The sequence below is a fragment of the Saccoglossus kowalevskii genome, chromosome 21, assembly GCF_978046115.1.
Source record: "Saccoglossus kowalevskii chromosome 21, keSacKowa6.1, whole genome shotgun sequence".
NCBI classification, from domain to species: Eukaryota; Metazoa; Hemichordata; class Enteropneusta; family Harrimaniidae; genus Saccoglossus; species Saccoglossus kowalevskii.
Genome location: NC_140661.1, coordinates 7,619,255 through 7,645,818, shown reverse-complemented (window position 1 = coordinate 7,645,818; position 26,564 = coordinate 7,619,255). Strand labels below are relative to the sequence as shown.

Sequence of the window (26,564 nt, the reverse complement as noted above, 5' to 3'; positions counted from 1 at the left end):
TTAGAATCTTGAACTCGAAGACAATCTCAGAAAGAAGGGATATGTGATTTATGTTCAGAATAAACATAATTTTATAATATAATGTCCCCTTGATAAAAAATAAACACGATATTTATTTGACGAAATACATCACAGACTTAGCTATTCTAAACAATAAATTAAAATATTTAATGATAATGAACAAATCTCGTTTCACTAGGCTGACCAAATTCATAAAAATATTATGTCACTGAGACAGCAACACTTCGCAATGTAAGTTTCCTTTCCTCAACTTCCGGATCATTGTATTGTATTTCATTTAATTCTTTTTCAGGGCTTGAAATATCTTTAATAGGCCATTGAACTTTTTTACTACGTTATTTTCACCACTGGGTATGATTGCTTGTTATTTTATAAATTGTATTCTTGGCATATAAGGTAGATTGGCCATTTTTGATTAGTCGGTGTCTTATGTGTTGTTTGTTTTGTATTAGTTTTCTTGCCCTGGATTGTCATTGTCTTTCCGAGGAATTGTATGTGTCTCAATAAACTGTTATATACCATTATTGGTCACGTGACGCATTGTTCTCAGGCTGGAACCAACACAATCTGATTAAAATCTGATGTAGTGTGCGGGCTTTAATTATTTTAGCTATAAACTTATTTTAATTTTATTTTTCATTACTTTTGTTATTAATGCCCTTTTATTTTATTATTTTACTTTGATTTTTTTTAAATTCCGCCCTACCTACATCTGATCCGACGCCTATGTAAGTCCCGTTCAAATCTCGCGTAAGTAACAGCCAATCACAGACCCCCTTTTATACAGGCTGTCGGTTGCTTACTTTTCAGTGTATACGGGCAATCTATCTATACATTATATTTTGCCCACTTGAATAAACCATTAATAGAAAATTGCTAGTATATTTTTATTTGCAAAAGAAATTCCACAGCATTTTACAATTTTTGTCATTACATTGAATATGTTTTTCACTTCCAACAAATGTGTACACTTCCAGATACATCTTCGCCAGCCAAGGTTCGTTCATTCAGTCATCGCTTCAATTTTACATCACTGAGCATAATTATCTAGAATGGAAGCAAAAAAATAAGTAAATCGTAATGATTAGAACACTGTAAACAGCTATAGTAAACAATGCAAACTGATTTTAAATTGTATAACGGTCACCGGCCCACGGCATCGACGCAGAAAATTGGAGCAAAATAATATTTCCTGATCAATTGCGATGTGTTCCAAATAAAAAAAATATTTTATTCCAGTCCAAATCAGCTCAATTACTTTAATAAAGAGTTATTGTATAATGTACAAAACATTGATACAATTTGATGAATATTTACAGCTACGGCTTCAATACCGGAGACGATTTTGGCCCGATCGTCAACAAAACATCACCTGTCTCCAGGGCTGGCGACTGGAAAAAGACACCGGTGTTCGGTCGAACCGGTGGAAACAAAATCGTCACTCCCAGAATAACTATGCAAAATAAGGATCGAACCATTCGAGCCACAATATTAACATAAAAATGACTTTCGTTGCATTTTACAATGATAAACTTACCGAAAAGCCGTGTCATTCCCCGGGTGTCATTCTCGGTCGCTAACGTCTGTATAATCCGCCATTTTATTTGAGTCTGTTTGCTACCTGACGTCATCATGTGCACTATAGAAGGAGGTCTGTGATTCGTTGACTAAAATCGTCGATAGTGGGTCTCGTTGAAATCTCGTTACATAGGCATCGGCTCAGATGTAGGTAGGGCGGAATTAAAAAAAATCACAAAATCAAAATCAAAGTAAAATAATAAAATAAAAGGGCATTAATAACAAATATAATAAAAAATAAAATAAAAATAAGTTTATAGCCAAAATAATTAAAGCCCGTACACTACATCAGATTTTAATCAGATTGGAACCAACACGACAAAGTGTAGGTTGTCGGATATAACGGCACACTTTTGGTCAGATTCTGGAAATAATACGCTAGCCTAATTGAAAACGTTGGCCAAGTTGCGTTCGAACCATGGCCTACTTACGTCAAGTACATCTAACACCTACTGTGTACTTGGATGGGAATGCTATACAAGATTAGTTTCAGAAATCATACTATCGTCGTCACGTGTTAAAGGGGAACCGCTCAATCCCATGGATTGCACCAAAGAATCATGGGACACTATTGTTTATGTTGTTTACAATGTTAATCTATCTTTTGTTATCCATTGTTATTTTAATCCAGAAAGTAAATTTGTTGTGAAATTAAGCTTAACTGGAAGGTGCCCCTTTAAGTACGATAGTGTGTGTTTATGAAAATTTACCGTTTCACTGATTACAACCTCAGACTACTATAGATATACATGTACGTAGTAGTCTGGGATACAACAATGTGGCAAAGCAGTGTAAGCACTTATGCGTGCTCGTAGTATTGCCGTGGCATAAGTGGTTGATCGCACGTGACGTCATAGACGTGAGGTTTTCAGTCTAACATTTACGCTTATGGTCAGAGTTTTTTGGACGTATTAACTCGTGCCATTAACAAGACTTACACTTAAAAATAAAGTGTAACAAATTAGTTTGTTTATAAAGTCAGACCTTTGAATTTTAATCGTCCAAAACATTATTTAAAAAATACTTCAATGTAACGATTTAGTACAATTTTCAAATCGAATTATTTCAAATTTCAAAAATCCAAACAAAAAATCCAAAATAAATTGACAGAAAAGGCCGAAAATACAGAAATTTTTATAAGTTAACTTGAATACAAAACACAGTGAAAATCACAATATGATTTTTTGCAACGTTCCCATGGTAATATATGTATTTTTCATATACACAGATTCTGTTATTGTTTTTTCTTAAAATAATGGAGAGATATTATTGGTTCAATCCCGCACATAGTTAGTAGATTAGTAGATAACACGACAACTCAGATTTTGGTTGATGTTGTTTAGGGGGGTATATGTGACCTGTTACCATAAAAAGAAATTCAGTTGCAATTATAACGGCAGATCTAAATGCAGTTTGTGTGTGAACTTGGTCTGTTGCCAACTGCTAAGTAACCTGCAATGTCGTTCTTTGTAGCACCACACTGTAGGACCTGGATTCAACAGAGATGTTTAAAATCGGTGTACGTACCTGTGTTTTCATCATCATGTTAATTTGCTAATGCGCGTAGATTACCATATATATATAGATGGCATATATATGATATACGATTAGTATAAGAATAAAAATTGAAATCCTTATAAAATTACATCATTAATTATTCTTATATTTTTTTTCAAATTCAAGCTAGTGTTCGCCCAACAAATCTGAAAAGGCGGTATTATAATAGAAAGTTGTAAATCTCGATATCGTATGGTTTCATTGGTGAAACTCACCACAGGACGCAACCTGAATGTGTTTGTACTGTCGAGTTGGGTCATGACAAATCATCGCAAGTCACTTTATATTTTCAGTCGATGACACGTTCACATGACAACTATATCCCGCAAATCCGTTCCATGAGTCATGAAACCATAACATTGAATAATATAAATCACAGGGCTAATACAAGATGGGTTGAAATATAATGCGCCATAAGTTAAGCAATACATCACACGAAATAAACTGCTAGAAAGATTCCCACGCATTTTTAATGAAAACAACTATAATTCCAGGTACAGACTTCCTCACAATTTAACAAAAACATGTTTTTTTTTTGTATTTGTATTTCCTGAACGAAATACAACATAGATCAAAACCGTCTCCGATACGCATGCGCATATTGCTTCAAGGTATCAGTCAAATTAGCACACGTGCGCAGGGAAATACAGTACGGCGTGGTTGAATTTTAGACACGAGTGAGATGTGATGAAGTTCGATTTAGAAATTCAGGAATCAGACCAGACAACTTCTTATTTGAATTTGGCGCATGGCTCAGGTTACTTGACTGTATAGCTAACACTAAAGCAACCTCAAATGCACATGTCTTGGGTCATTTTAAGTCACTTTAAGTAATTTTGAACTTATCCCATTCTTCGCATTGCCAAGTGCAAGATGTGCTATAATCTGCTCTCTGTCTACTCCACACTTGGCCATATCATTGAAAAAAACATTTGCGCTCAGGGTAACCAGGGTGTGTGTGTGTGTTGGTGATCTGCTCCGCTAGGATTGCCCTTAAGATCACTTTTGGGTGGGTAGGTAAGTGCGTGTGTGTGTGTGTGGCGAGAACAAATCGAGAACGGTGTAAATTTCCAAAATACAAGGTAAAATATGTTTTCATTTCTGTTTAAAATGCACTATACAAATAAATAAATAAAGAGTTGGAGGTGTCATAGTATGGAACCCGTGGTGATAAAAGTAACTATGTTATATGTCTCCTAATATAACGTATAATTGGCTGTATTATTTTACATCCATTTGAAACACGATATACCGATCAACTGGGTTCGTACTACTTCAAAACAAGCATGCAGATACACAATTGGCGACAGATACAAGAAGTCACAACCAAACTTTTTTTCGAATATATCAGCTGGGAGGTGTTCCTAGTGATGCAATTATTCAGCTTGTTCCATAATTTCATATTTTCGGGAATCGTTGCTAATATCATAAATCATTGAATCTGAATGTGCTTATTAAACTATGCCAAAATCGCCGACTCTGGCCTCTGTACTTCACAGTTACATTGTTAGACGTGCTCGTATGCCTGTTTTCTACGTACAAAATATAGCAAATTTTCAAAAATCGGGCCACATATCAATCATTTTTCGCGACCATTCCACCGTATTTAATTTCACTGCATACAGCACAGATATTAATATATTTTATTTTTATATGGAAAAAAAACTAAAGATATGCAATATCGTACTGACCACGATATCATCGGACCGCCGACACATTTAACTATCATTCCGTGATGCACATTGGGGTTACCAGACACTGAGCATGTCAAATAGTTCAACTAAATAACAACACTATAGAGTCAATAATAATAAAATTAATATGATCACATTTCATAGTGGGATTATCCCTGTGTTTATAGTGTCACTAACTAAAGTCATCACATAAATTCCCCATCTGTACCGACTCCGTTTTAAACGAGATAACTATTTTAATATTCTCTGAAACTATTTATATGGTTGTCCCGTTATCGGAAAAGATGCAGACACGGGTTGGAAGTTGAAGATCACTTCCGGCCAGGTCGTAAAAATGTGCCCAAGTGCACATGTTTAATGTTTTTAAGAATTTCACACTGTTAAAATTTATGGCTGCTCTGTAACCACGGTAACGAGCGATCTTCTCACGCAGATGACCATGTGGACGTCTGTTAAAGATGAACAACTGTACACCATGTATCAAAGTTGCTTGGACAACGTACATGCCTAAACTTGTTTACTCAAGTGCCCTGCGCTGGACCGGCATATGGCGAGGCAGCCGAAACACCACTCAGATGTCACGTTTCGACTGTGGGAAGGTTGTAAAACGAACCGGCCGTAATTGACAGATTGATCGCTTCGATTCGTGTAGTGAACTGGCAGTAAACATCTTTTTTCGAAAACACCAATAAATACTGCTAAATAATCGGAAGTATTCAAGCGAGCGCGGATACTGTCCAAAATGGCCCCGATCACGTACTGATCCGCCACGCACTCCCATGGGGACGGAAATAAGTCCGCGGACACTGTCAAAAGTTTTAACCCTGTCTCCGTTACAATCCTGTCAGTATACTCTTACTAAATGTGGGTGTCAATTATTTAACGATGGGCTGACATCACATGTGTTTCTGATAAGTCACGTGACACCCATGAGCGACTCTACGGGGTATCTACTTTCCTGTGATACTTCTCTCTTGAACTGATCAACAAATACACGCCATATCCGCGGCCCTGTCAGCAGCGAGCAACGATCGCGTTTGTATTAACAACGCTACTTACGAACAGATCTCCGCAATCAGCGAGCTATCCGTACTATCTCTTCGTCGGCACTGTCTCTAAGTCACTGAAAAGGAGGACTTTCATTTGGAGCTCATCATCGGACCGTTTCTGTTTATCACTCGTTCAACTTGTGTCGTTTACTGATAGTGGACAACCGATACAATATGGAGCGTTCACTTTATAGTGTTAATAGCGCTCCTGTCTTACAACATTTCCCACCCTCTCTCAATGCCGGTGTCTCGACTCCTCGCCATGTTCCGTACCAGGTAACCATTCCATCATTTTCACATCTGCATCTGTGATAAAATCTTATCATCAGCATAACCTCTTCATTTTTTATAACGAAACTGGATGATTTTTTTGTATTTCTATCATCGACAAACGTAAAATTTTTCATTTGCTAGAATGTGAGATTGACATGTGGAAAGGGTAATATACGCAAATGTTCCGTTGTCATCTCAGCGAAATGTGTTGTATGAGGCAATATTTATTATACTATATATTATATTATATTATATTATATGATATCTAATTAATTGCATATCCTTATTACGATTATTGTGACTTATCCTGCCGGATGGTGAGTTTGATTTCATCCTCAAATCACGATCACTATTTAGAAAGAACAGATATGTTATCCTGTTATTGGGACCGTCTGTGGCAAATAGACTGTTAATGACTGTATTATCTTTTTTCTTAACTAGAGAACAATGGGTTATCATGTAGCGGGTATGTCTACGCCGCTGTACACCACGTCGCAGCAGGCACGGACTCAGTATCCATCAGAGTGGGCTATTCATAGTATGCCGAGGGGATCGTTAACGACACAGAGCAGTGCCACTCTCTACAGCCCATCTTGTAACATCTCTCCGTGCAATGCCACTATCGCCGACTATCACCAACCTTCGGTAGGAAGCGTGGCTGAGGCCGTCAACAGACCGGTACCTATTGCGATTACAGCGAACAACAGTATCGACAACTGCTGTAGATCGACCCCGAATAAACACACACCGACAGCATCAACACAGCAAGACAACGGACATCGAACAAAAGACGATTCGGGTAAGTTAGACTATGTTATTATTATTTAATGATATTTTGATGTATAGGATGCAGTATGTACATTGACGTTTGGGAGATACTGCGTACCCAGTCACGGTATAAAAACAGTTCAAGTACATGTCGCAACCTCAGATGAAAGTGGTTCAAGTATTCTCATAGATCAACTAAACGAAATTTTTAAAAAGAATATCTATATTCTTTTGGCCTCTGTTTCCAGACTGGTGGTCCCCGTCTTTGCTTGAATTGACTTCCCCGGGCTAAAGCAGCGTGATCAAATACTGGATTAAAACTCGATCCTTAAGTATATACAAGGGGTGTGTTCTAGCTACAAGTTGTCGGGATTCGAATAACCATGAAAATCGAAATAAACCAAACTGTACACCCGAGTAATGCACATAATTTGCATAACATGACTGCGGTCAGTGTGGAATACCGTGCTCTTGTAAACTGTAGTCCAAAAATCGAGATGTATTAATTTGATGACAGGTTTCCATGGGCACGCGTTAGCGAATAAATACTAGTATAGTATACTGGACGCGTGGAAATGACGATTTCCCCCTCTTTCATGAGCTATGACAGTGTTGGGCAAGGAGCCTGGAATAAAACACTGTCAGTACATATTATCGTTAAGGGCGTTGCTAAATAATAAAACGTTCCAATGTTCCCATTTTCCCACCAATTTACGCTCCAATACTCCTATTTATAGATTGCAGAGAGGTCTGCTCTATGTTATGCTAGAATCCTGCGTCAAATATTGTTAAATTTGACGAATGCAGCAGGTATGGGCAGTGTTTAATATCATCAACCGGGACGGAGAGGAGCCAGCATGGCTGCCATGGATTCATGGCGCTCAAAACACCCTCCAATTCAGTAGGTTGCATCGGAACGTAATCTCTGTCGGATCACACACACAGACGAAAATCTAGCGGCTGTCAGGAGCTTTCATTCCACTCAGGCAGCCTTGATTGCCAGATGCCGATCATTTCGTCTTGCCCAATTGGCCAGAATTTCGGATCCGCCAAACCGTTGGACTATTAGTGGTGGTCTTTTAGGCGCCCGTCAATGAACAGCCGTAACCCTCAAGCCACGGCACAAACAAGACATAGCATAGCGTATGTCTTCGGGCTTCAATTTCCCACAAAACGCGTATCTGTGTTGAAATATATATATGAACATATAAAGAAAGTTGGGTGGTAGATTTGGACTTTACCAAAATGGTATAGAATTGATTATAATGGAATAGGAATATAGTTTTTTTTTAAACATTTTATCATCTAAGTCTTCGCATCATAAGTTCGATGTTGTAATAATCGTGCAATCTTGCGATATACTCCATACAGTGTAAAAACAGTATAATTGTTTATTTTGAAATACTTGAGAATTCAATTTGACAAAAGCTAGCAATACGATATACACTGGCTTGAGGGAATGGAAATAAGTGTTCAAATCAATTTACGCGTATAAACAACCTTGGATCCGATATCTCGAGCTACGTACTTATACACTAACTTGTACACGGGGTTGAAACTTTGGGGAGAGAAACCAGGTGTGAATCATGAATAATTGTTTAATTAAAAAAATAGTAGTATATTAAAAATGTGGATATGATAAAAATAATAGCGTTCACCCTAGCCTCCTACATTTCATCCTCTATTCGACTTCGTCTTTCGAATATCCATGTTGATGTTGTGGGCTGATTATATTTTGATCACTTGTTTTACAACATTCCCTTCTCCGAGGCATACACGATGCAGACCGCTAACAAGAACATAAAATGTGACCTAAAATTCGCGTTACATTAGATTCTAATACAAATCACAATATGACAGTCACTTCATTCTACGAAAACTTTCGACTTTCTGCATTAAAATAACACCGCTTCACAATAATTAAAATATCGAACATATATAACAAGATATAATATAGTATATATAACTGAACACAAATTGTTTTTTCTTTAGCTATAATGTTATGGGGGCATTTGCTAGTCTATGCGTACCACGCCAAACCGTATCACGGTGTCGCGTAGGATAGTCATCAAGCAGTCGATCCGTTGGTATCTGGTATTCTTTAGGATTCTGGACTCTTATCAGTTGCAACGTAGAAATTGACCACTGGTATATAATTGCAAAGTGGTAAAGATTGACCATTGCATTCCTAAATTGACCGCCGTACTTCGCTGATCACTGAAGCCTATCTTTATCAACCGGATACATACGTGTTGGTGGGATGGTGCCGCGTCGATGTGTTGGTGCGTGTCGGACCATGGTTATTAACATTACGCGAGTTAATCCGTAACCATTTCAGACACATCCGAGCCATCATGGTAACAATTTTTAGTCAGACTATCTTGGAAACGAAATCATCAACGTTTACACTACAAGTAACCAGTTAATAAAATTAAAAGTCGGAATATGGTTCAAACGCGACATTTAGACGCTGATGTAAAACTAACCTGTCACAGCAAATTATCGAAGACCTTGTTGACAAAACACACATCTACAAACACGGGTTTTATAACATTCAAATGTTTTATAAATTGGTCGATAAATAACAAAATAGAAACAAGATTTGATGGGTGAGATGTAATAAAAGAAAACCTTGTCAATCTGTTGGATTTCACAATGGCATGGCGTTTCCAGTATGGAATTATAATCAAAAACTGCACTTGATTTGCGAAAGATGAAATACATACTGTAGGCTTCATCTATTAAACTGAGTTGTAAATGTACAAAACGCCCAGTGGCTGAGTATATTGGAGATACAAAAATTGTCAATTGTTTTCGCTAAGCGAAGCGTTTCATCAAAACAACAAAAAGGAAATAAATAGATGGAGTATCAGAACTTGTTTCTATAGAAACAATGACTTTGTGGTTATCTTTACATGCTCTTTGTAATTTTCCGCCTGAAATTCTTATTGCTATTTGAGAATTGAAAATGTATATACATATAACTGTTTTTCATACACTTAACTCAAAATGTGTTCGGCTTCTCTAGAACAGACAGTCATCGGGAATTTATTCAGAAAATTCAACTTAAAGTTGCATACCCGCTTTGTATGATATCCAGGAAACTTCTCAATATGACCCGGGCAAGCCTCATGAGGGTTTTGGATTGTATTTAGTTCATGAGAGATGTTATCCAGAAATATTATAATAGAAATTATGTTTTATTTGGTGATTAGACGCTATGGCTTTCAGAGCAGACTTGCTTGTTTGCATTTTTCAGGATGTATTGCCAAATAAACTGTTTTTATTATTTTTTTATATTAATATATTTTCTTCTTTGCATGTAATACAAAGTATGAATGCAAACCCTGTTAAGAATCGATATAAATTCGTCGCTGCTTTTAAATTTAGCGTTTCGTGAATGAAACAATAATTTTTCCCAGGTTGATTTTTTACCATCCTAAGGTAATATGTCATTAGCATTAGTTTAAAAAAACTGTACAAATGTACCATTCGTACTATCGCTATTGCCGAAACCGCGTGTCATGTAAAAAAAAAAGTAAAAAGATATCAGTCAAGTCTAACACGAGGCACCGACCCAGTGTGAAACTTACACAGATAATCTTACATTATAATTCGAATTAATTACACAGCGTTTTCCAGAGCACCAGATGACGGTCTGCAAGTGAACACACTGTCGACTGATTCAATAATGACCCCCCTTAAAGACCTCCCCCGGGGAATGGAAACCATTCCGATTTCACATTAAACTCGTGTATAAATATTGGCCCGCTGCGTGTAACTGTTTAGTGGCCATGAGATTGCTAGAAATGTGTTCTTATCTGGCCTAGCTATTTACTATACATCGGTATCTGTACTCTCGTTCCTTTCACCCCTTTCATGTAAACAGACTTAATGCACATATACTGTACATTTGCCTCGGAACCGTTCAGTATTTAAGATCACTGGGCAGCAAACTATCACACCCAAATTAGTTCGAAATGAATAATATTGTTTATTGCACATGCTTCGCCACCACTAGATACTAGTTTAGTTCCTGCATTTAGTTAATCGCGTCGTCGTTGCCATTCTTATTATTATTACATAGAATGACGTTGTATATACCCCATCGCCTCGCTTGCATAGCTCTGTCTTTTGGAACTAGGAGGCAACAACAATTAAGACAAACTCGAAGCGGTTCCAATACAATACAGCAAACTCATATAGTATTTATTGAAATGTGTAAATAATATGACTCAATCTATAACACTATTTTGACTATTATAAGGAATAAATCTAAAAGTTACTCATTTTGCTCAACAATTCTACTGTGCAAATATTATGTTTAATACGTGCTGCTCAAATGGAGGAAAGTTTTGAATAAAATGTATTTATATGCGATTGATAGTAAAATTCGACGACGGCGACGATGATGATGATGATGATGATGATGATGATGTCTTCGTTCAACAAAGCCATTTAATTTGATTACACAAAATATGGTTTGATATTTTCAAAACCTGATACAATTTCCTATCAGTGGATACTACTATTTGTCTTTGAATTATGACGTAATTAACTTAACCCCTATGATAACATCATCAACAAGGTAAATATGAATACTAAGTATTTGTTTCTTTATTTGTCGTTGTCGACAGATAATGGCAGCGAGGACGGCGATGGTTATAAACTGGATTTAAACAACAAACCACGCAAGGAACGAACAGCGTTTACGAAGGAACAGATACGAGAACTGGAAAACGAGTTTTCGCACCATAATTATTTAACTCGGCTTCGTCGATACGAGATAGCAGTCACGCTGAACCTCACCGAGCGTCAGGTAAGTTTGTATGTGTGTGGCACCAGTCTGTCTACCTACTTGTAATGCAAATTGGGTTGTGTCGGATTACTTTCACCATTCGGAGTGTTCTCTATCCTACTTATGTTTCCCTATAGTGTTTGTTCAAGTCGACCGACTTGAAATTAGAACGCCTTTCTTATTATAATGTAAACAACAATAACCACTTAGTATTTCGGCTATCGTCCTCACATGTAGTGGCCAATTATGCCACTCTACCAGTTGTTCGGGCCGGGTTCTAGCTGTTCTGTACGTTGACAGTGTCTGTCATTTATGGTCATAATCCACGTCCCTAAACCTCTGAATATGCATGGGCATGCCTTTATTACCGAGCACTGTGGAACTTTTGTCAAAATATTTACACAGTTTTATTTCGCAAAATCGACGGAATAAATGTTTCACATCCGTAATGCGGTAAGAGACTCAAGAGACTGTAGACCGTTTACCTGTGTCCCTCCATGGCTCCGGTCACTTTGGTTTTCGGTACTTACGGGCTTAGGTGGAGTTCGGATTGGAGACAACAATAACTGTCTAGTTCTTAAGAAAATATAAAAAAAGAAGCCGTTTGATGACGGGACGTACGATATACGATATACGGCATTCTGGTTACCGCCCTATGTAGTCGATGCAATATACATAAGTTACGTGGTGCGTGAAGTGAAAACGAAACGAAAACTATAAAAGAATTTACTGCATGGACACTGGCTTCTCATAATTACAATTGATTAATTACATAACAATTAATTGTCACGTGATACATCTAGTGTCATAGCATGAACCGCTTATATTTGAATCACCACAATGGAAATTTACAAACGTTAAACTTTTGAATGAGTCCCAATCTCGTGTATAATGCCAGCAGTCACTCTACCAGTAGAGTGACTGTGATGCCAGTGATGACCGAAAGCCGTGAAATTCGTACACATTAACAATCATTATTCCAACGTATTTTATAAATTGTTGTTGGAATAATATAGATATCATACATTCAAACATGGCTGATCTGTTTCCACTAGTCAGAATTTACGATTTATATTCTCTGTATAGATACTTTAATCGCAAGAAGATTCATTTAGAACATGAACCATCACGATAAACAAGGAGACCCCAGATGAAGGACTTGGGGCTTGGAAATGCAATATTGCAATAATATTGGACGATGGGAAGGCGTTTGAACAGCGCTGCTACAACCCTTTACCATGCCATTACATGTGTTACATCGGTCGGTGTGCGGGTGGCAGACAATTGTCTTCGGCTTGGATTGAAAACATTGTGTATTTATGGACACATGCATTCCCTTCACTGATACCTTTTGCTGATTTTTATAATCTTGCACATTTTTACCCTTTCTCTTGATGAAACAAACACAATTCTTCCTGGCTCGGTTTTTACCGAATTCTTGTCGTTTAGCTAGTCTACTTATTACGCGTTTTATAGAAAATACAGAGAAACCTTGTTTGTCACTTAAGTGAAGATCATCGTGAAATGAATTTAATTACTACGTACAATAAACGAGACTATATTTATTGCGATACGTAACTATTTTTGTATCTGGACTATCTGAAAATCATTTCCTTACATCCGATCAGTTTCCCTAACCCAATGCGACACACCCCTCCATTATATACATAAACGTTCATATGGGTAGATATATGGCAGCTATTCGGAGTCGCAACCCCCGCATGTAGGAAAATCTACACCTCCGCTATCCCCAGGGTCGTAACAAAACGACGGTACTTGTGTACTGGAGACTATCACAGAAACAAACACTAACTTCAATCGGCGACATGTTACATAGCCAGTCTTCCGTTACGACTTCAATTTCACAAACATCAAACTTACCGAGCCGACATGATGGAATCACATCGCACCAACCGAATTATAGAAAAACGACTACATTATCACGGCAGTTGATATTTAACAAAACAATTCTTTCCGAACTGGCACAGAAAACTAAACCGGCGTTAAGGAGCTTGTAAACACAAATTTGTTTCGTTGAGTTTACTGAATTGTTAACGAAAAACATCCAATTGGCACACATCGTCCTTTCTAGATACACCGCGTGTCAATAACATTCCACAACATATCTAACATTAAAATAACGGTCACTGGGCGCATAGTGGTTTTCATATCAGACTCATGATCGCTGGTAGCATAGTGGTTGTCGCATCAGACTCATGATCGCTGGTAGCATAGTGGTTGTCGCATCAGACTCATGATCGGTAGACCCAATTTCAAATCCTACCTTAGGCTGAACATCAAAAAGGGTCTACCCCTACCCTTGATGTGTGTGACACAGATTAAATGGAAAGACCAATTCCACTGGCCGAGATTCATTCACTAACGAATACAACTTTGGGGAATCTTGGTGACAGGATAGCGCATTAAAATTGTCATTCGATAGGAAGATGACCGCACATCTCATGAATACATGAATATGACTTCTATTGCGAAAATGCACTATAGAAAAATTCAAGGACAAATAAATACATTTTAAGAATTCATTAATACTGATTCAGCATCTTCATTTTTTGTTGGAAGTTTGAGCTTCGCGATATTATTCAGAAGCTGTGCTATGGAAACCAAACCACTCATATGCTGCATATTAAATTTAATTTGCAATACCTCCCGTATCCTCTGGGAGTCATTTGTTTGTCCTAACTACATATGTTCACAAAAATACGACACAAATCAATTCGTTTGGACATAAGGTTGAAAGTACCATGTTCAGTTAAATTATTTATATGACCAATTTATCAATGACGTTGTGATGTTGGAAAGAAACAATGCTCTATAACGAAAGCCAGTCTGTCTATAAAGCACAATGTCTTTAATGCTCAACTATCTAACAACTTTGTCAAGCATATCTTTTCCATATTACATCGATCAGTAACAGCTATGCTTTCCCATTGGTCCATTGATGCACCTGGCTAGCCAATAGCGACATTCGTAATACCGCTTATTTCACGTATTGGACGCCACCCCCAAGAAGTTCTGATAGTTGAATACTTGGTTTTAAGGCGATGGGGGATATTTTAATAGGAAATATCAAATGCACAGTGAACATTTATTTCGAAATGTATTAACACAACCATTTTCAAGTGATATACCACGCCTTTTTCGTAACACTGTTGCGTACACTGTACGAGTATTCCATCGGATATAAATCTAATGAATCTGGTCATGCTTAACTGTCATTCGCACAGTGTTTGAACTCCTATCCAATAAACGCATTTCGCGATTTTTAAAATAAATAACCTTTTCCATATCTAAATATTGACGTAATTGTTCGACAATAAATTATTTATTCTTATACAGTATATGTTTCAACATTAATTAACGACCATGATCCCGTCCACATAGAAAGCATACTATTACACCCAGTATGTAAATAAGTGATGTGTGTTGTCCCGTGATTTTTAGCTCATCACATCGAAACTAGATTATACTACATTCAGTAACCAAACATGTCACCATTTCAATAGTTTTATTCACCGAAAACGCGATTATACGAGTTCATATACCGAACTGTATTGGCCAAAGGGCGGGGATTGCCAGACTCTGTTCTAGGCGCATGATGGAAACTTATGTTACAAGCTACGCACGTGTTTATACCTCTTCTTTGACAAGTCCATAATCTTCCTTGCTGTGACCACCCGTGCATGAAACAAACATCCGGGCCTGCCATGCGCCTGAACTTGAACATCTGCAAAATATAACGTATTGAAAATCGATGAAATCAACAAAACTTGTCCCAGCATAACTATGTTAAAACAAATTCTGTACAAGTGCTGTACACTTACAGACTTCTGTTTAATATTTTGTTCTTTGTACGTACCGTACATTCTCACGACAAGTAATGTCCGTGATTCGACTGGATCACGGGGGTTATATTTAACACATTATTCCGATGCTTTAGTTTTTAGAATTGCGTTGATGAAAGTTAGACAACCACGAAAACTACGCAAATGAGTTTACAGCGTTTATAGTTGCCTCACAGTGTTTCGTACTCCGTCAATGGATTTAGTGTTGGTATTTCAGAATTATACATGTCTGTTTTATTGATAATTTTACACCGATACACCAAGATAACGCGGGGTTACGTGAGATGTATGAGATGGCCTACTCGATTCATTCAAAAATTTGAAGAAAAAAAAAACGTTTTCGCGATCAACGACAGAAATTCTTGTTTTACACTTCTGGTTGCGCCTTTTCCCGTGATGGTACAGGGTTCAGTATAGCGGGATTCTAAGATGAGTCGCCCATATGAATAACCTTTCCATGGAAATTCAAAACTTTCGCGCCACTTGTTTTTCGAGTGACGAAGCTGCTTGACCTCACAGTAATTCGTTACATTCTGTGCAGATTAACGCGTTTTTTTTTCCTTCTCAAATTGTAGGTAAAAGTTTGGTTCCAAAACCGTCGCATGAAATGGAAGCGCGTTAAGGGCGCCAGAGACAGAGAAATGGCGGCAAGGCGACTACACGAAGTGGAATCGAAATATGGCGGCGGCAGTTCTCTGATAGCTATGGGGCGAACATCGCCTTTGTCTCGAGTGGACGTGTCGAATTCAGTGCACGATTCGGAGGAGAATTCGATCTAAACTCGCATGTAATCTTTGTGAACGTTTTGAACCATTGATTGTGAACTTGAAGAAGAAAGAACTTGAATATTGCTCTTGAACGACCAATCGTCCGTGATTGTTTCATCTTGCTGAACAAGTTATAAGCATATTTGACGGATGGCGTAAATTGTAGGAAACGGGAGTTGAACCAAGTACTGTGTCACAGCTTATCTGTTTGTTAGCTGTTTTGTCGACGATTTGCGTTTTTTTCAAATACAACACCAGGCAAATGCATGGACAATTTGTGTCCGGTGGATGTATAGTCCAGTAATTTCGTTATACAAGTCACCGGTTATTATTGCAATCACATGGGTATGACGTCACCGTTATTTGTTGTGATGTCACCACTCACTCGCTGTATTGTTTTATGCAATTATGTTTTGCAACGTAACATGTCGGCCATTGCGTGTTGTTCGACGCATTGTGCTGAATTGTAGTTTATTTGCATTATATATATTCATTTTGAGCCAAAATTGGTTAAGACTCTTGATAAACAAGTACCACATGACGTCACAATATAAAGGCGTCGTTGACGTGAATAAATTTGAAATTGTAATTTTTTTAGTTTTGTTTTCAAACATCAGTATCAGAGAGGAGGGACATTTTTTTCGACAGAGCGCCGGTCTCAATAAATATTTAGAGAACCGCTCAAAATATTTTGAAAAATCCGACGTAAAGCACTTCAATTTGCTTCGCGGTATTTTCTGATAGTCTAGTCTGCACGTGGCAGCGTGTGTTTCATTTAAATAAGTTACCATGGTTTCCTGTGGCGTTGCGGTGCAATTATTCCGTTGCATTAATTATGGTTATATGTAATTGTCACGCTTTTACGTCTGTAAAACTTGTAACACGCATGTGTGTATTGCGTTACGTTGCGTTACGTTTTACGCAACGAGCATTATATTGTTATTTACTAATACTTTTGTATGCTAATATATTATAAACGTAATTGTACTTGTGTATTTCATCAACATTCTCAGGAAAGTCCAATCGTGTACAGCTTTATACGTCACTCCTACATCTTTGTACGATTATACGAGGGTTTGATTCCTCAGTGCGCATCGTTTAGTATTGGGGGTAATATTCCGGTATTGTTAGTTACATGGAAGGTTATTATCAGTTTCAGTTTTGTAAGGTTGTTATTCCGATTTAACTGGTTAAATGTTCGAATAGTATAGAACACATCTTCTGTAGTTTAAACGATGAAACACGGGAAATTGGTGTCACCTTGATTTCGTATGTCAACCGCCTTCATATCACGATGCTAGCCAATTCAAAACTAAACTTAAAATAAAAACCCACTATTAGATAAGACACCGTCTCAAATATTGACCCGTGACGTCACACAATAATGTACAAACAATTTATTAAATAAAAACTAATTTTTCAGTAATAATGTGTTTTTTTTAACGTTTTTACATTAAAGTGACAGTTGCTGCAACATGTAAGTATTTGGGCAAAATTGTGGTTTTGAAGAAAGTATTCCAGCGAATTTCAAAAGTGCTGCGCGACGTTCGCTGCTTTAATGGTTTGATACCTTGAAAGTATAACCGAATAGGTTTCAACACATTCCTATAAGATGTACTCTAAATATATTTATATTTTTACTGTGACCGATTTACGTGCTTGGCATCTGACAACTCTAATATGAGACAAATGCGTTACGAATTAACTGGTGCCCCATTATGAGAATCATTCCTGACATAAATTTCGACCTCTGACCCCTTCATGTGAACTCCTCGCTTGATGCAGTAAATTATTTGCGTGGCCGTTGATGTACATCATTACATACAAGCTTCAGCGTCAAATTTAGATCTGATGTTTTAATTGTTCATCGAAATTATTTATTGTATGTGCTACCATGGCAACATAGCGCGCTAGATCTGGCATGTACTTCACGCTTTCTTGACAAGAATTACAATTCCACTGCAGAAACAATATTCAATGTCTCCTAAACCGAAGGCGTAAGAAATGAGAGGTTTGAAATGTTGCCAAACGTCTTTCTTGAGTTATTGATTCGTAACAGCTGATTGGCCTTGTACCACCAGTTTGCAACATAATAACTAATGAAACATTGATATCGCCATGACAACAATAATTACCAAACTGTTCCTATATATAACTTGTTGAGAGGTTGTCGACAAAGGGATTGATGATTGATTTGATTGGTTAATGAGATTGTTGGATATGATTGGTTAGTGTGTTTGGTGTCGTTTCTGATAGGTGCTGAACAATTCTTGATTATTGAAAACGCTGATAATGAGCAAACTTTTAACTAATAGAACAATATAGAAAATACCACTGATTGTCAATAATGACGACACTGATAGTTTTGTCAGTGGGCATTATTAACTTAAATGTCATAGATAATTATTGTCCGGTGGTTATTGTCCGGTGATTATTGTCCGGTAAGTGATCAACCATGACACCGGTGCACCGGTGACCGACGTTTAATGACGTAATGCTGTAAGCATTATGCCAAAGCAGTCGAGCAATATGATGTTTTTCAGTCTCGGGTCCATCGTCGGTTGTCAGTGAACACACGTGTAGTTTTTGTTACGTTGATTGCTGCTCGTGTCGCTGTGTTGTTGGATGTATCAACAATAAACAGAGGGATATTATTAATTTATTAAAGGCGATTTATGAAGAAGATTATGGTAAATTAATTCATGACAATAATGGTAACCAAACAACATATTTTTCATATTATTGAAAATTGTTCGCATCATAAAAGGAACTGATGATAGAATAGCCATCATAAAGACATTGCCCATTACGTCATGTAATTTAGACCAAATATTAGTATATCTTCGAGAAGATGTGGTTGCCAGTATCACATGTATTGTCAACGACATTTTTTACAAGATGTTGCCAGCGAAATACCTGGTGCTGAATTGATGTTCAAAAACTATTGCCCTATGTCCTAGTTTCCAAACTTGTCTAATCGAAATGGCAATAACAAATCAATTACAAATCAATCAATTAATTATCTTGATACTATACTCCAATCTGCTTATAAGTGATGCCATAGTACTAAAACTATTCTTGTTTCATGATTAATCATTTATAGCTGACTGAATGACCGCAAAATCTCTAGTTCTTTTAGATCTGCAAGTGAGGGCTTTATTCGACACTGTCGATATTGATATTTTACAATCGGTTAAAAAAATGTTTTGATATTGGGACTTGCCAGTACTTCACATCACCTCCAATCAGCCGTTGTTGTCGAAAATACGATGATGGGGCGTTTTCTGCAGCTGTACGAGTATCAGAAATGTCAAACTGAAACTCAAGACACATATGTCCAAAAAAGAATTTATTATCTAAACATTTTTATTATTAGTAGCATTCATTGCATTTAGAGTACTGTTATTTATTATATTAATATTTATCGCATTTTCAATTAGTTTATGTACAATCAGTCCTTTCCACCCAAAAGCATCATGGGTAAATATATGACTATATTGTTACTGGGTACATCTATTCGTAACATATATCCGCCTCTACGTCCATTTTCGCTGGGTTTATATCTGACACATTGCTACTATTGCATTGCTCTGTTATATACACCCAATTTATTTTCCCCGCAACAAAAAGATACTAATTTTTGTTACGGACACGTACAATTGCATTTCTGTAATTCTTTATATCACGTGTAATCTCTGCAACCAGTGTCCATTTACCCACTGTCTTCCATATATGGACGGAGGGTAGGTCAAAGGTCAACACGTCTGAATGGGTGTCAAACATGACTTCGGCTGAGAAATCAAGCCTTAATTAAGACGCATCGTCCGTGACTATTTGCGGCGTGAGTGAGTCGGCAGATGTAACATGAGGCCGGGTATCGTTTTCAGGAATGTGGCGTTTAGCGCACAATTTGTAATTTGTATCGTCATTTACACTTTGCAATCTGATAAAGTCATTAAATGTGCTATGTTACAGGAAGTGAAATATGCGTCATCACCGTCACGCTGCACCGAGAATTATCAACAAGAAAACAAGATGGCCACCATATTACATGTGTAAAACGGAACTGACCAATATGTGATCTATAGTGTAGTGGGGGATAATATTGATCAGTTAGAAACACTACTATAAAGTGTGACATTATGATATTTTTTGGTTTTGGGGAAAAAAACTTAAAATAAAAGATTTTGACAAAAAACATCAGAATCATATTAAGAATAAATTGTATTTCATGTGAACATGAACACCAATGATAATTTTCATAATTACCGATCACACAAGAATATTACAGAAACAAATATATATTTTCTATATTTTTGCATTTTATTTGTCTTTTATTACGACTGAAAGAAGCTACAGGAAATTAAAAACTCAGGCATGAGCAATAACTTCACTTGGTAAAATACTGTATGTTTCTCCATAAAAACGAAAGAATTTTACAATGTCGAAAACGGAAAGTCATTGCTACTAGATTACACATATCACTTGAGCAATGGTGCTGATAAGTTTATTTATTACTGGAGCAAGGTTTATATATTTAAAAATGTTGTTAGGGATGTAATATAAATGAGAAAATGTAATTGACAATACTCCTGTTTGAAACACTGAGTGATTTATCGTGAACTAAACGCATTACTACTTGAAGCACAGCAATTATTCGTTTTCATGAAATACTACAATTCAACGCAATAACACGCATGGGAAATGATTGTCTCGATACGTAAAACACACAGCTCTGTAGTAGTTTTTTTTCATTTTTATTGAGCAAATGCTGCAAAAGCCACAGTTTAAAGTTAATGATTAACTAAAATGAAATTTAGTTAATATGAAGCAGTAGTAAATAACAAATAACAATATAAATGTATGTTTTCATGTGTATTGAGTCTTTAAACAATTGATTAGTTTTAAACAAGTGGTATCACTGATGTCAATATATTTCATCCACCAGGGTAAATAAAAAAATATTGGGATATCACAAAATATCTATTTTATTTTCAATTAATTCATGATGTACATGTATCTTGTCATGATTTGTCATTTAACAAAAACGCTCATTGATAAACATCTATTCCGTAAGCCAATCTGTGCTCCTATCTCTTCACCAAATTCTCTTACTTTGGGCAAACTAGCATAGACAGAGCGAATAAAGAGAACCGTTCCGTTAACGAATCAATTTTAGTATTGAAATTTACAAACTGACCGCTATCTTAAAATGCCGTCATGGTGAATTAACAAATTGGTAAAATATAGCATGACTGAACATAAATTCAGCGTCACCATTTCCGCTTTCTGATCATTCACAATAGTTAGAATACCTATTAGTTTTCTTCCTTTGTTAATACTCAAATCAAATTTTCATTTTTCATAACTACAAGTATACTAGTATTTTGTAATGCGCCATGCATTTATGCCCAAGAGACAGGGCAAGGGGGCTCAGCAGCGCATGCGCACGTGTCGATTGACCGTATTATATTAAGCAAAAACGTCATGTTTAGATAAACCATTGAAAATCCTTGTATAACAGCGTATTTCCGAATTCAGGAATCGGTTGAAAGGATACATCAGGCATTTAATAATGACATTGGCGTTGTAATATTCGTCCAGACGAATTTGTTCGGACTCGGACGCGTGTCACATGGGCTCGATCAAAGTCACGTGGTATTCTTCAAGTTCCTTTCTTCTCGTCCGCACATTTTGACTGGATGTAGTTTCACGCGCATGTCATATCTAGTATGAGCAAATCCACAAACTAATATTCTTTTGTTTACTAGTTTGTATGTAATTACACAACACGTTACGTGTTTGTATCTTGTTTTTTATTTGCCTCAGAATTTGGCGGGGGGGGGGGGCTGGTGTAACTTTTTGTGAGAACCAGTGTGACTGGTTTGCCGACGGTGTTCTAAGGGTTGTTATTCTAAATTAAATGTTCAATAGATGTTAGGGTTTTGGTTTTATTTTACCCGCGAATCAAAAATAAATATTACAATTTTATTCCAAGAGAGGGATATTTCGCGATATAATTAAGATGCGACGGACAACCATTTGCATACACGTTATATTGCCAGATTTCGCGATACAATCAACTGTATACATGGTTATATGAACACATTTCGATATAACGACTGTGTGCAAGCTATATATATATATATATATATATACCAGAGTTTGCGATATAACCTCGACCCGACGGATGACCAACTATATACACGCTCTATAACCAGATCTCGCGATATCAAGTATTAATAATCAAAGTCCACGACAAACTACTTATCACAATAGTCATAGGGAATCTAGTTACACTGCGAATCGTGCACAAAACCCATCCAGTCTATAGTTTCGAAATGTGGTTATTTTTTAATTTATCATCCATCGCGTTACATCACGCAATCTGATCTAATCCACCAAATTATTCTCCCTGGAAACGGTCGTTACCATTGAATAGTGGCATAACATGTGTTACAGTGACACATTTCAATTGGGAGTAAGGTGGAACCGACCTTTAGGCTAAAATTTAATATATGAAGGAAGAACGCACCGAAACATCGAATATTATTATTGAATTTAGGTGGGGAATAATAGACCATTTTACGCTCTCTACGAGATCTCTCGTTATGCGTGAAAACGAACGAAAAGAAACAACACAGGGCAAACAAGGGTCATAGCGTTGTAGTGGCGTCCGATTCGTCAAACGATAAATTGGGGGGGGGGGGTATTTCCACGATTGATTAATAATGTACACATTTGATGATGATCAATTTCGATGAAGTAAGGGTAGCTACATAGTGTACCAATTCAATGTTCCCTTCTTCAAAGATCTTCACTTTGACATTGGGGTATAAAAAAAAGTTAAATTCAAAATCAAATAGTTCGATTTTGCGGCAGAAGTCTGGTCTGTGCTTTTCACGCAATATGCGAGATCTCACTAGACATTTTAAAAAGCAATTCGCATTTTAATGAAATTGTTTTATCCCGAAAAAGAAGCCTTAACCGTGACGAGAAACATGATTTTCTCATCTCTATGGCAACCAATCATGTCTATACAACTATTGCATCGATACCAAACAAACAGTGTGTTAGTTAGTTTATATACAAACAATGTCTCCAAGGTTTCAATTTCCTGTCAGAACACGTATAATATTCAAATAACTGTATGGGATGTGTGTGTAGAACAATGTGGGAAATGTGCGTAGAACAATGTGAGAAATGTGTGTAGAACAATGTGGGATATGTGTGTAGAATGATGTGGGACGTGTGTAGAACGATGTGAGATGTGTGTGTAGAACAATGTGGGATATGTGCGTAGAACAATGTGAGAAATATGTGTAGAACAATGTGGGATATGTGTGTAGAACAATGTGAGAAATGTGTGTAGAACGATGTGGGATATGTGTGTAGAACAATGTGAGAAATGTGTGTAGAACGATGTGGGATATGTGTGTAGAACAATGTGGGATATGTGTGTAGAACAATGTGGGATATGTGTGTAGAATGATGTGGGACGTGTGTAGAACGATGTGAGATGTGTGTGTAGAACAATGTGGGATATGTGTGTAGAACAATGTGGGATATGTGTGTAGAACAATGTGAGATATGTGTGTAGAACAATGTGGGAAATGTGCGTAGAATAATGTGTGATGTGTGTGTATAACAATGTGACAAATGTGTGTAGAACAGTGTGGGATATGTGTGTAGAACAATGTGAGAAATGTGTGTAGAACAATGTGGGATATGTGTGTAGAATGATGTGGGACGTGTGTAGAACGATGTGAGATGTGTGTGTAGAACAATGTGGGATAAGTGTGTAGAACAATGTGGGATATGTGTGTAGAACAATGTGGGATATGTGTGTAGAATGATGTGACGTTTGATGTCAGAGGTCGTACAATATATGTAAATTGTACAACCTTGCATAGTTTGAAGGAGATTCATGAGACGACTACTCAGTTGTAAATACACCAGCAGAAACTGACACACGTGAAAAAAAAACGTCACAAATGTCATCCACAGCGAGGAATTTCTTCCGTTGTTGTTTGGACGTTCATCATTCGCAATATATTTAAATTTCTCAAAAAAACAAACAAAAAACGACCTCCGTTATTAGAAAGATGTTTAGATACATAAAATACTGTAGAACACGTTGAAATAGCTGCATGCCATTTTAGCGGATTTAACTCTTGGCATGAATTAACAGAAGCTTAATTTAGCTAAAGTGTCGACTATCTCATTGTGAGAATATACTTTCTGTTAAATTAGCTGCATATTGAATTAGCGAAATTGCAGATTAGCTAAAATAGCTAAAATAACATGCTAGCTAGAAAGACATGTTTTACAGTAGTTACTGTCGAATTAAAAGAAAGAAAGAAAGAAAGAAAGAAAGAAAGAAAGAAAGAAAGAAAGAAAGAAAGAAAGAAAGAAAGAAAGAAAGAAAGAAAGAAAGAAAGAAAGAAATAAAGAAAGGAATTTGAAGAGTTTGAAACTACATTCAAGAGCGGAAAGCAGGATTTGTATATATATATATATATATATATATATATATATATATATATATATATATATGTATATATATATGCTAATACATCGATGGCGGAAAGTTTCAACCCGCGAGATATGGGAGGGCTACTCAGACAATATAATAGGAGTAGCCGCTATTACCAACGGATCCCCACCCAACAAAAACAGCCGAAATGGCCCTGTCACGTTATTTTGCGAAAAATATTCACCTCTTTACAGACTAGACACGAGCCGTTTTCCCAACCAAGTTTATGTTCGCTAAACGATTTAAAAGATTATAATGTTTTCAACTGCAGGTAATGCACCGTAGACTCCATGGCTCGGAAAATGAACCACATTTTTCAATGAAAGTAATTCAGCTTGTACTAGTCCTACTGCAGCAATTATTGCCTAGTCTTACCATGATGATTTGATAAAGCTTGTTATCATCATGTCGATCTCTAGAACAATTTGAACAACAGCGGATGGAATGTTGACTGAAACTAATGTACAAAGAAGGTAATACTAGTATACCATATGGTAGTACCGAGGTCGATTTGTATTAATACATTATTTACATAAATTGCGCCCTCTACTGGCCTATTCACATAACAGAAGCGTTTCGTCACTAGAGGTCGCGATTTATAAGACAGGTGTATCCTCGGGGCGGACATCCGGGCATTTTTACCGCATGGCAATCATCACCGAAAGGCCGAAAACTCTCGGAAAACAGTACTTTGGGATAGTTGTTGAGACTTCCCTGAACAGTGTAACAAGATTACCTCTGCGTGTGTAACTCATATAAATTTGATTGTTCAGGATAACTTCAAAGTTGAGTTCATGTTGTTTTCTCGAATTTTCACCAGCTCGGCGATCCGCGTTCCTCAACAGGGCGCGCAGAGCCCATAGAAATACGTGGTACAGTGTAGACTGGCGCAGTCGGGCGATTAATTTGTTTTTGTAGTTTAAATAAAATAAAAAAAAATCGCGAAATGAAGGTGTTAGCGCAAAATTTCGCTGTTACAGGGGATTTTGCGTTAACACCTCCATTTCGCGATTTTTTTTATTTTATTTAAAATACAAAAACAAATTAATCACCCCGACTGCGCCAGTCTAGGTACAGTGGTGCGCGACTTAGCAACGTGGAAACATCCTGTGACGTAGTCCACCCCCGAGGATATTCTTTGGATATGACCAGTATTCAGCATGGTCGGTTGATTGGTTTGCATTGCAGCTCTGGGCAACCTGCTGTTTCACATTTAGTTACGCATTTCTCCTTTTTGTTTATATTGATTCTCGACATGTGCTTATTATCCTAGGTGTTCGCATGTAATTATTTGATTACTATAGTTTTCCCTAGCTGAATAGAAGTTGCAGCGACTTCCTGTGCACTGAGTAGATACGTGGCTGATAATGTACACTTTCATACAAATCAACTCAATAATAAAGAAAAACTTACTGTGTTGTATTGAAACAAAAAATTGAATTAAAAATGAACAATAAGTTTGTCAACAGCAACATGGAAATTAACTTCTTTGACATTCAAACTACAGCTTTTAAAGTGACACTTCAGATAGACTAAGTGTAGACACAAATGCTCTAGAAGTACTTCAACTATGTAACAAATTATAAGAGGCTCAATATTGAAAAAAAACACCAACAGAGAGTCAACAAAAAATTGGATGCAGAAAAATTATGTACATGTA

At 36.9% G+C, this 26,564-nt stretch overlaps 1 protein-coding gene and 1 long non-coding RNA gene across 2 annotated transcripts; one reads left to right on the top strand and one right to left on the bottom strand.

Moving 5' to 3' along the window:
* Window positions 1–894: 894 nt before the first annotated feature.
* On the bottom strand, window positions 895–1,829 carry LOC146729610 (uncharacterized). The gene is made up of 2 exons (XR_014928026.1): window positions 1,559–1,829; window positions 895–1,068 (listed from the first exon to the last, which is right to left on the bottom strand). It is a non-coding gene; the product is annotated as an uncharacterized LOC146729610 (long non-coding RNA).
* Window positions 1,830–6,073: 4,244 nt separating this feature from the next.
* mox (mesenchyme homeobox) lies at window positions 6,074–16,380 on the top strand. Its single transcript, NM_001164933.1, is given in 4 exon segments — window positions 6,074–6,175; window positions 6,614–6,971; window positions 11,578–11,759; window positions 16,177–16,380. Coding segments are annotated over 4 exon segments (846 nt in total).
* Window positions 16,381–26,564: the final 10,184 nt, after the last annotated feature.